We start from the raw sequence: 12,099 nt of genomic DNA, 5'->3' as shown, positions 1-12,099 counted from the left end.
TTGTTTTGTGGTTGCTGCTGCTGCTACTTTTAGGTAGAAAAGGCAAAAAAAAAAAAAAGAAAAGAAAAAAAAGAAAGAATACTTAGATCCAGTGTTGATGTGTTGATACAAATGAACATTTGTGTTGGTAAATTTTCTACTGAAGAATATTCTGCCAGATGAATAGGATCTCATTCATTCACTTATTCAACAAAATATTATTGATCACAAAATGTCTCAGAGAAGTGCTAAGAGCTGAGAAGAAAGACATGAGTAAAAGACAGCTCTTAGCCTCAAGGAACCCAAAGTCATGGAAACTGTATTTGTCAACAACATTGAAATTGTTTTCCAGGCTTCTTTGGTGAACAAAATATTATCCCCTGATAACACAGATGACAACAAAGATACAGGCGTATAACTGTCCCTTTAAATTTCCAAATGTGGTTTCTGTTGAACCAGCAGAGGCAAACTGGGATCTCCCCTCCAAGTTGCCCATAATTATAAGCATTGTATGTACTTTGGAAGTGGAATCCAATTGACTGATGAACACAACAAGCTTTCATTGTTTCACAGCAATAGGGAGAACTGATGTAATTGAGCCCTGTCACCATGATGGGCTCATGGTTATCATCTAAATGAGTTGCTAAACATAGCTCTGGAACACAGACTGCCAATATAAGCCACTCTTATCTTCCACTCTTCCTTCTGGTCCCCCACTCTCAAAAAGGAGGGCCCCAGGACCTAGCATGTATCCAGACTCCAAGGACTATTGAAAAGCAAGGCTCTTGATCTCATGGTTTCCAGGAGCATATGAGGATTCCAGGCTTGGTTGAGTCTCTTTCAGTCATTTAGGTGTTGACCTAACCTGACAAGTGGGCCTCCTGTGTTGAGGAAAAAAGATGTTCTGGGCAGAGAAGACCTATTCATGTGATCTTCTCCTGCCCCATCACCAGTACACAAGATTCACTCTCTCAGAGACAAAGCTTGGGAGCTATTGAGACAACATTCAGTTTCCAGTGGCACCATCTATATGCCAGCTGTGTGATGTTGGGTCGATTGCTAAGCTTCTGTGGAACCCTCAGTTATTAAAAGAATAGATGCACCCACATCTATTGATTTCTGTGACAATCAAATGGTATAGTATATGTCAAACATTGCCTAGTATGTGGTATATGCTTAATAATTTGTGTCTGTGTTTTTTCTACTTTCATGGAGGAAGGGGTGTATTAGCTTCCTGGGCTACAAGTACAAATATTCATGCTGCCATAACAAACTGTAATGAACTAGGTGACTAAAGACAACAGAAATCTATTCTCTCACAGTTCTGGAGGCTAGAAGTCCAAAATCAAGGTATTGGTAGGGCCACAGTCATTCTCCTGGCTTCTGGCTGTTGCCAGCCGTCACTGGCATTCCTCAGCTTACAGAAACTGAATTCCAGTCTCTGCCTCCATTACCATATGGCTGTCTTTCCTCTCTGTGTCTGTGTCTCAGCACAGCTTTTCCTCCTCTGTTTGTGTGTCTGTCTCTGTGTCTCTTCTCCTCTTTTTATAAGGACACCACTTAGATTGGTTGAAGGACCCACCCTAGTTCATAGTGACCTCATCTTAACTGACATCATAATTCTATCTACCAAGATCTTATTTCCAAATCAGATCACATTCACAGATACAAAGGGTGAGGACTTCAACGCTGGGGTACATTTCAAAGGATACAGTTCAACCCACAACCAGGGCAAAGACTTTGGGGGCCTCCTAGAGGTCCTTTTTATAATGGCAGATACCTTTGAGAGCTCGCACTTTAGCCCTTAGCACACTCCATTTACAGAGCAGTTCAAGAGAGGGTTTGGCGCGGTGCCCGAGTGTGTAGTACAATAATGCCTGTTTGGACATGGAGACAGAGGGGACTCATGTGGGTCAGCGCTGCCAGAAGAAGCTTTGTGGAACGGTGGCTGTCAGCTGAGCCTCCACCCTTCCTGTCTTTCTCCTCCTGGGCAACGGCCCCAGAGCACTCACAGACTCACAGCGACAAGACTGTGGGGCAAAGAGCTGCCCCTCCTGTGCTCTCTCCAGCCTCCATCCACAGGGACTTCAGGAGAGGCTGGCTAAGAAACTGGAGCGGCTGTGTGATGCTTGGACTACCCTGCCAGGGGGCTTCCCAGAGCCCAGGAAGGAAGCCTTGCCTTATTCTGATCAGCAGCGCACACAATGCACGGCCCAGGTCCCATGAACAACACCCTCTGCTCTGCTGGGACACGGGAGATGAAGAGCTCGAGGCATATTCCACAAGAGACATGCTTGGTCAAAACATGTACTCTCTGAAGTTGAATTTTGAGGAAGAAATTTAAAACAAAAAGAAAAACAAGGCCAGGCGCAGTGGCTCACACCTGTAATCCTAGCGCTTTGGGAGGCCGAGGCGGGCAGATCATTCAAGGTCAGGAGTTCAAGACCAGCCTGACCAAAATGGTGAAACCCAGTCTCTACTAAATATACCAAAAAAAAAAAAAAAAAAAAAAAAGTAGCTGCATGTGGTGGTACATGCCTGTAGTCCCAGCTACCCAGGAGATTGAGGCAGGAGAATCACTTGAACCCAGGAGGCAGAGGTTGCAGTGAGCCGACATTGCACCACTGCACTCCAGCCTGGGCAACAGAGGGAGCCATCTCAAAAAACAAAAACATGTACTCTCTCTGAAACTTCCAAGGGTGTCAGGCAATTTCCTGTGGGGTTTTAAGAGAGATGAGGTTTTTATAAGAGGCTAAAAGCAGAGCCCTGAAGAAGGAAAGATGAAGACTCAGGTTTTGGATTCTAGGAGCATTATATGTTACCAATTCCTAAGGGCACTTAAAACTTGAGCCCCAAACGGGACTCTAGAAGCTAACAGAAGACTTTCATTTGTTCACAAAAATAAGGCACAGTTAAGAGAATAAGGAGTTCTGAGGAGATAAAAAGAACTTTTTGCCTTTATGATCTGAAGGGGGAAAAAGCATAGAGACGCAAAGATATTGTCACACATTTGGGGTGGAGAGGATCTTATTTCCATTTCTACTTTTCCTGACTCTTCCATTTACAAAGGATAGCGGCCTGTTTATGAAAGTGCTTTTCTTCAGAACTATGAAAATCTTTTCTCTGTAAAGGAGAAAGACGAGAGCTCCAAAAGGCACTCAAGGCAAGCTTAAAACAATTTCACTTTCTAGAAAAAAAATATCTAATTGAATTCTTTACAGACCCAGAAGCTGTGGGCCAGTGCCCTCTGAGAACCACCTGCCAGGAGTGTGTGGGGTGGTCCCTGAGCAACCCATTCTCGTTCCCTGACTCGTGTGGGAAAAGCAAGGCCAAGAAAATTAAGGGACACACTTACCCAGAGCTAGTTAAAGGAGAACAAGGGTTAGAACTCAGGTGACTAATTATATACTTACTCTGGGAATTATTTGTACATGTCTTCTGCCTTCATCTCCGTGGTAAAGTTCTGCAGGGCAGAGATCACAGTTTATATGTCTGTATACCTCACTCACTCTGGAAGCATTGGTTTGTTGTTGTTTTTTTTTTTTTGAGATGGAGTTTCACTCTTCTTGCCCAGGCTGGGTGCAATGGCACGATCTCAGCTCACTGCAACCTCCACCTTCCGATTTCAAGCGATTCTCCTGCCTCAGCCTCCCGAGTAGCTGGGATTGCAGGAGCCCACCACCATGCCCAGCTAATTTTTGTATTTTTGGTAGAGACAGGGTTTCGCCATGTTGGCCAGGCTAGTCTCGAATTCTTGACCTCGTGATCCACCTGCCTCGGTCTCCCAAAGTGCTGGGATTACAGGCGTGAACCACTGCGCCCATCCCGGAAGCATCAGTTATTTTGCTGACTGGTTGTTGGCTTGACACTCTGAATAGTATGATTGATGAGAGCATGAGCTCTAGAGTTAAGACTACCCGTGTTCAGATCTGGCCCTGCCATTTATCAGCTGGACAGCCTTATACAAGTTCTTCACTACTTGAGGCCCTACTTTAGTCATTTGTGAAATGGAAAAAATACTTGTCTGCTAGTAGCACTGTAAAGATTAAATGTAGTGAAGCATGGAAAACACTGCGTTCAACTATTTCCATAGCAATATTGCATAGCAAAGCACCCTGACACTCAGGGGTTTAAAACTACAGTCATGTATTTTTTTTTTAATTTCAATAGTTTTGGGGGTACCAAAGTAGTTGTGGGGGATAACCAAAACCCACATTCCTTAGTGGTGATTTCTGAAATTTTAGTGCACCCATCAGCCAAGCAGTGTATACTATACCCAATATGTAGTCTTTTATTCCTTACCACCCCCAAGTTTCCTCCCTGGGTCCCCTGGGGCCATTATATCATTCTTATGCCTTTGAGTCCTCATAGCTTAGCTCCCACTTATAAATGAGAACATATATTTGGTTTTCCATTCCTAAAGTTACTTCACTTAGAATAATGGCCTCCAGCTTCACCCAAGCTGCTGCAAAAGACATTATTTCATTCCTTTTTTTTTTTTTTCTTTTTTTTTTTTTTTTTGGTTGAGTAGTATTCCCTGGGGTATATATACCACATTTTCATGTATCCACTCATTGGTTGATGGGCCCTTAGGTTGGTTCCATGTCTTTGCAATTGTGAATTATGCTGCTAGAAACATGTGTGTGTGTGTTTTTCATATAATGCACAGTCATGTATTTTTTGCTGAGCATCTATAGGTCAGCCAAGGTTCAGGTGATTGAGCTGGGCTTTGGTTGGCCTTGGCTACTAACTGTAGGTTGAGTCTAGGTCTGCCCCATGTGTCTCTTATCACCCTCGGTGGCTACACAAGCCAGGTTCTTCTTATGGTGACAACAGAAGCTCATCAGGGAAGGCTTGTCCTCCTGCACATTCCAAGTCACTACACAGATCGTGTCTACCAGCATCCCATGGTCTAAAGCAAGTCACAGAGCTGAACCCAAAGGCAAGTAGGTGGGAAGGATTCTCCACCCACCAGGCAGCCATGGCAAGGTGGGAATGTTCTGTATAACACAATTACATGGGAGTGAAGAATTGTGACTGATAGTTCAGTCTAGCATAAACGCTTTGCACAGTGTCTGAAACATAATAAACATTCAGTAGATACCACCTATTATGAATTGTTATGGCTCCTTTCTTGGTAGACATATAAAGTCTTACATTAATAGAAGTTGTGCTTGTGTATCTACAAAGGATAATCTTTGGATTTTTTTTCTTATTCTTTTTCTCTTTCCACAGATTTACTTTGCACCAAGGACAAGCTGTCAGCCAGTTTCTGCCAGACACTGAAAGCCATGAAGAAATGTTCTGTGCCCACCGTGAGGGCTCAGTGCTGCTTCTCGTGTCCCCAGACACACATCACCCACAGCCAAAGGCAAAGAAGGCAACGGTTGCCCCCAAAACCCAAAGCACTCTAAGCCCAAAAGGAAGCCACCTTCCACCAGACTGCAGCAGCCTGCTGACCGTGACATGCTTTAGCTCTGGGAGCTGCTTCATTGAGGTTTTGCTTAATATATTTCAAGTTCAGCTTTGGGTCATAGTGAAACAAAATCCATTGTGTTCCTCTAGCCACAAAATGTCCCTCACAGGAGGCCTAGGCTGCCGTACTTGCTGCTCCCTGATAGGAAGGTGAAATAGCTAGGAGAATCAGGCAGCTCCTGGTATCGGCTCCTGGGAAAGGTGCTAGGTTACAGATTTGTGAAATGTTGTATTTTTGTTCTCCCTTGAAGATAAAAACAAAGAGACTAGTTTTCTCCCCGACTACCTCAAGAGTATCAGGCAACAGAGCCACCCTTACCCAGGGGACAAATAATCTTCTTAATTTATCTTGATGAATACGTTTCTTTTTTTTTTATTTCCTCCCTGCCTGGGGCAGCTGCTATTTGAAATGTCACAGTGGAGCTTTAGGAACATTCCTTTAATTGATGCAGGCAGAGGACTGCTTTCTTCACCCCATGTTCCACTAGGGCAGGAAGAGAAAGTGCTTGTTACATCCCTCAGTCTCTTTCTCCATCCCTGTAGGGCTCCACATCTGGGCTGCTTAGAGTCTCCTGCCAACCTCAAGACACTAGACTAAGAGGAGACAGGCATAAGAAACACAGCCTAAGGGATTTAGGTCACTTACAGAGAAAACACTTCTGGCTTGAAGAGCATTCTATGAAAACTCTTAAAAAGCAAATGAGCAGAAATCAATTTCTTACTATTATAGAAAAGGAACTGTAGGCCTTTATTCTTCCCACTTTCCTGGCAAATACACACTCCTTCGCAGAAGGAAAATGAGTCTTCCGGGCTGCTTTCCTCTCTTCTGTACAGTCCATACAGGAAGCCTGAGCTCAGGTGCCACCATCGTCTTGCTGCAGGGGGTGTATAAGCTAAGACCACTATGACCAGCCCTAGGGCTGCCACCTGTCCTCACCTCCCCTCAGGTTGGAAAATGGAGGTTCCATATTAAAATATTGCAAAGAGCCAGGTAAATTGTACTAAGTACAAGAACATAGTGCAAACTTCTAATCTAGAGAAAAAAAAATTTCTAAAAAGTAAGGTAAAGAGGATCTACTTCTCAGTGTACCCAATATGTCTTATTGGACAAGTATTTTTTCCATTTCACAAATGAAAGTCGTAAAGGTCTTTCACCTTGGGGAGAACAGGTGAATCACGGAGTCCAAGGAAACTGAAATAAAAGTTAGAATCCTTGCTCTGGATGTTCCTACCTCCCACCAGAAGTCAAAGTAGGCTTGGTCTCAAATTCAGGGCAAATTTCTAGACAAAGTGATTTCTAAGGGAAGGTACTTACATGAACTGAACCCAGAGAAAGAGGGTAAGTGGGTGGGTGGAGGGGCATAAGCCTCAAATGGAAGAAGATCTCGGAACCAATTCTTGGCAGGGAGAAAGGCAAGGATGTGGCCTTCATGTGATGGGCAGCATATTTTCTGACTCACGCACAGATACACTTAATACTCCCCATGGAACACAGTGTCCTCTGTCTCCCTTTACCTATCCGTTCAGCAGAATGGTGCTATTTAAAAATGGTGCTAATATCTAGATGGTGGCAGAACTAATGTAAACATAGATAGGCATACAAATGGGTAAGTGTATATGAAACTCTCCATATAGCTATTCTGTTAAACATGTAATGGTGTTGCTGTCCAATGCCAATTTTATTGCTTGGGTACCTTGAATTTAAGATTTAATAGTATGTGCTTTTTATTTTTTTCCAAGCCATTAACATGTATTACTCTCATGAATTCCTGTGGAAAATAAAACAGTGGGATTGGGATGAAATTCAAGATAGACCAGAAACAGGAGGAAAGTAGAAATGTTTACCTAAAGCCAGAGAATTTATTGCTAGATGATAATTACGTTATTGTATTCTCTGCCTTTAAACGTAAACATTGCTGGCCGATAGCAATCTCTGGTGAATAATGGTTTTCGAGGATAGGAGACAAATTGTTAGTGACATGAGTGGAGAAGAATCTGATATTTACTAATGAGGCAGTTTGCAAAGACTGTCCCTGAAGTGTAGTGTAGGCTTTCAGGGGGATTCATTTAGTACGCTAGATTGATTTAACCTGGTACTGTACTAGCAGAGGGTCAAATACATGTCATCAGAGACCTGGATATGACCAGGCTTACAAAACTCAGGAACAAACTCAGATTCCTACTGACCTCAACCAACTAAACTAGGCCAAATTTCTCAGTATACAAAATGGACCAAGTTATTTACAACCCACGTGGTGGAGAAGATGGTAGACATGTGGAGAGAGTTTGGCCAGGTGCTCCATTCTAGGTCTTTTTCCAGTTTCTCAAAGGCAGAAAATTGGCTCCTAATTCTTTGCCATGGATATTTGCTTCCTGTACTGGAGCTATGTTGTAAGACGGCTGTGTGATGTCCATCATTCTTGACTCCAGAATGAAGACAGGGCTCGCTGTTTTCTGTCCTGATGGTATCATCTGTCGCCTTGGCGATCACTCAGTGATGAGTCGTCAGTATTTTGACAGGTCCCAGTGCTTGCTGTGCAAAGGGGACTCAGATCAACAGGAAGACTCTGAAGGCAGGAACCTGAATGGTGTCTTCACATCTTTGATACTTGGGTGCTAACATGAAGCAGAGTTATTGGTTTACTTTATCTAGGCCCTTCTTTCTTCTCACCTGGAACAAGCAACTGAGAAGTGTATCAGGAGACACTGGATACATATCTCTATGAAATAGGGCCATCGCAGGGCCTGGTACTTAACTGCATTAACGTTCTAAAACCCAGTTTGGTTTACATTGTCTTTCACAGTAGTATATTTAGCTCTTCTCTGGACAGTTGTGGGTTAATATAATTCTTTAACATAAAAATGTAATTAAACACACCACGAGAGAACAATATTCCAGGAGACTTAATAGCGATTACTTTCTTCAATCAGGAAATCGTTTCAGTGCCTCCTTTGTAGGAATGCTTTGTTTTTTGATGGCTTTTCTTAAAGAAGAGCACACCGCCGTCCAGTCTCCTGAGACAGCCACGTCTCCGCTGACATCCCACTGTGATGCTTTCAGATAGTCAGTGAATGTTTCTGATAACCTTCATCTAGTATCTGAAACACAATGTGAGGGATGATACTGTTTTCGATAATAACACCCCATTCAGTTGACTAAAATCTTTCAGACTCTGAAAGCTGCACACTGCTACTCCAGTGAGTGCAGGTCTTAGCTCTTCTGCTTTCTGACTTCAAGATGAATCTCTGGGACGATGTATCTGGTGCTCAGTCCGCAGTGATTCACTTTCGAAGGAGAGGCCACATGACATGAACTGCCTGGTGTTACAACCTCGCTAACATATTTGATGCTACTCCTGTTGTCTGTACTGCTAATTCAAGTATTATTCTAAGTTATGTTATTAAAAAAAACATGGTGGGTAAAGCACAATCCTACCCGTCATTGTCCTCCAAAATAATTGTATGACATACACGGCCCAGCCCCGTTGCCCTCCCTGCATCTCTGTGCTGCTTTGCCGTTTTCCCTTCTACCCAGCCTCCTCAAGGGGTACCTTGGTGGGTATCTCAGTACTTACAACCAGATTGTAATCATAGCCTCCCTTTGTGTGGCATCAATAAATGGCCAAACTCATTGATGTTTCTGTGTGATTCCTTTACCCCTGCTGTGAAACTCCCACCACCCACCAGTGTTACCACAGATTTTAGCAACCTGGGGAAAGATGCTGTCAATTTCTTCCTCCCACACTCTTTCCAGATTCTCTCCTACCCTACCCCTAGATCAATACATCATCAGATGAGTCACATCCCAGGTGAGCTGGTCTCTTCTCATGAATGTGCAACAACTGCCACAGTCATATGATAATGCCATATGATAATCTGAAGTGATGCCTAAAATTCCCCAAAACACTGAATTCGACATATTCATGCTGCTCACAGCATAACCTACTCCTTCATCTCTCCAAAGCATAGGTTTAATGCGTAAGAGAAAATGACCCATCTCTAGGGGGAATTTGCTTTGGGAATTCAATCCTTATTCAAAGATGGGTGCACAGCTCAGTAAATGCAACTAGCAAAAGCAGAATTTGTACATATAGCGATCGAGTCTATTCACAAGGAATAAACAAAACCATAGAGGTAGTGAAGAGCCAGGCCTCTTCAGGTGATCCCTAGGATGTTTGAGGGCATGAATGGGAGTAGCAGGAAATGTAGTTTTGGTCAAGAAGGCATCGCGGAGAGCCATGGATACTTCCCTGATTATACCTTAAAAATTATTCTGTGACTATGAGATCTTGCTAATACTGCAAAGCCCAGCTCAAATGCTACTTCCCCTGGGACACCTACCCTGACCCTGCCAGAAAGACAGGGTCTGTTTTCCACTATACTCTGCTCCCACTATACTAGGTATATTTTCCACTGGAAAAGTAGCTCTTAATCAGGGGTGATTTTTGTTCCCCAGAGGATCTTTGACAATGTCTGGAGACATTTTTGTTTTCCACAATTGGGCAGTGGGAGAGGGAGGGAGTGCTACTGGCATCTAGCGAACAGAGGCCCAGAATGTTGCTGAACATTCTATGGGATGACATTCCCTCAACAACAAAGAATTGTCTGGCTCATAATGTCAACAGTTCCAAAGTTGAAAAACCCTGCACTAAAACAATTATCACCTTGTAGTGAGTAGCAGGGGATCTTGGTTGAGTAAAACCAAACTTTCACTAAAATTCAGACTTCTCGAAAGGACTGATGAGGTAAGTCAGAAAACCTCAAAAGAACTAAAAAATGCATCAGGGTTCAAAGCACACCAGCTTGATTAAAGAATCTTGATGTTGAAGGGGATACATGATAATGAGCACAGCTCAAAAGAGTCTTAAACCAGCCCCTAGGGACAAAGATGTTTCGATCCTAGAGCTATGGCAATAAATCAAAAGCAAGCAAACTGGAAAACTGGCATGTTAGGAGTTTGAATTAATCATCCTCCTCTAATTGAGATTTCTAATCAAACTGAGAATAGACATAATCAGCCAGATCAAAATATCAGCTTCAGTGGTGGTGAAGCTGGCTTGGAGAGCATGTCTTGGGTGCAAATGGAAAAAAGGTTTTCCTACCCTTCACATCTGCATGCCCGCATGGGAAGCAGCTGGAGATCTGCAGGCCTCCCTCCAGTGGTTCTCTGAGCTCCAGGCTTCAAGCTCAAGAGAGATGGGGATGGAGTAGAAAGAAACAGAGAGAAATGGACCATTCAACCTATTAACCTCAGTTACTAGGAGTCTCATGGCCATCAAACTTTCACCAACAGCAGCACCCTCTCCTACCCTGGGAGAAGCATGTAAAAGGGTTATCATAAAGACCCCAAAGGGATATCTCAGTACTATCCATTCTGGAAGTGGAGGTTTCATGCCCCTATGGGAAAGAGGTAAGATTAGCATGAAGGAAAAATCAGGTAGAGGAAACACTGATTAAAAACTATCACATGGGCTGGACAGAGTGACTCATGCCTATAATCCCAGCACTTGAAGGCCGAGGTGAGAGGATCACTCCAGACCAGGAGTTCAGGACCAGCCTTGGCAACGTGGTGAGATCCCATCTCTGAAAAAAAAAAAAAAAAAAATGAATTAGCTGGGTGTGGTAGTGTCCACCAGTAATCCCAGCACTTTGGGAGGCCAAGGTGGGAGGATCCCTTGAAGCCAGTTTGAAACCATCATAGGTAACATAGTAAGACCTTGTCTCTACAATAAATATATATATATATTTAATTAGCTGGATGTGGTGTTGCATCCCTGTAGTCCTAGTGTTATGCCCAGACTGTTTGTTCCCCAAAGAAGACCACCAGAGTCCAGAGTCAAAGCCAAGCGGCAAGGATCTTTACTACAAGTTCGAACCTGGTCCCTCCTTTACACAGTATACAAGAGGGCCCCAAACAATGCGAGCGTTTGCTTTTTATAGCCCGAAAGTTGTAGGGGAACAAAGAAATTCCTGCGCTTTCAGTAACCTTGAACGGCTGTCTCCTTATCGGAGACTTTCCAGGTGGTGTTTGTACTGAGCTCAGGGAGTTTGAGAGATATATGGTGGTGGGATGGGAGGATGGGATGTGTTTGTGCTAGGCTCAGGGAGTTTTGAGCCCGGGGCTGAGGAATGTGCCCAGCTCCTTTCATTCCCCCCTTCTTTTCAGGTATCTTTAGAGCCAATCTTGGGTCTTATAAGTCTGATTCTGTTTCAGCGTTTACAGGTTGGTATTGGGCTCTGAGGACCATGAGTTGTACGGTGTCAAATCTCTCCCTAACAAATTGTAAAATTCTGTTAACAACACAAGGTCCTACGGTAAGCAGAAATAGTAGACTTAGCAGGGGTCCAAGGAAGGGGGCTAACAGAGAAAACATAGAGGAATTCCACCATTGGTCTGCAGCTGAAGCAAACTGCCGTGTTTTCACTTCAGTGCTTAACTTGCGTAACTGTTGGACCCGGTCCTCTACAAGTCCTGATTCATTTATGTAGAAACAACAGTCTTCTTTTAGAAATATACATGTACCACCTTTTTCTGCAGTGAGTAGGTCTAGGGCCCTCCGGTTTTGCAAGGTTACCTGAGCTAGGGACGTGAGCTGCCGCTGAAGGGAGGCAAGGGACTCAGCCGACTCCTCCATAGCAACGGCA

General features: G+C 43.7%; 1 protein-coding gene across 2 annotated transcripts in view; it reads left to right on the top strand.

Annotated features, from left to right (window-relative positions):
• Window positions 1-9,085, top strand: part of ADAMTS12 (ADAM metallopeptidase with thrombospondin type 1 motif 12) — a 366,598-nt gene extending 357,513 nt beyond the window's left edge. For both annotated transcript variants that reach the window (XM_005556663.4, XM_073995108.1), the window contains exon 24: window positions 5,215-9,085. In XM_005556663.4, the coding sequence (XP_005556720.3) occupies window positions 5,215-5,393 (179 nt within the window). In that variant the 3' untranslated portion in view covers window positions 5,394-9,085. The remainder of the gene's footprint in view (window positions 1-5,214) is intronic.
• The last annotated feature ends 3,014 nt before the right edge of the window (window positions 9,086-12,099 follow it).

This window comes from Macaca fascicularis, chromosome 6 (assembly GCF_037993035.2).
Source record: "Macaca fascicularis isolate 582-1 chromosome 6, T2T-MFA8v1.1".
Taxonomy (NCBI): Eukaryota; Metazoa; Chordata; class Mammalia; order Primates; family Cercopithecidae; genus Macaca; species Macaca fascicularis.
The sequence above is the reverse complement of the archived record's forward strand: the minus strand, read 5'-3'. Positions and strand labels throughout refer to the sequence as shown.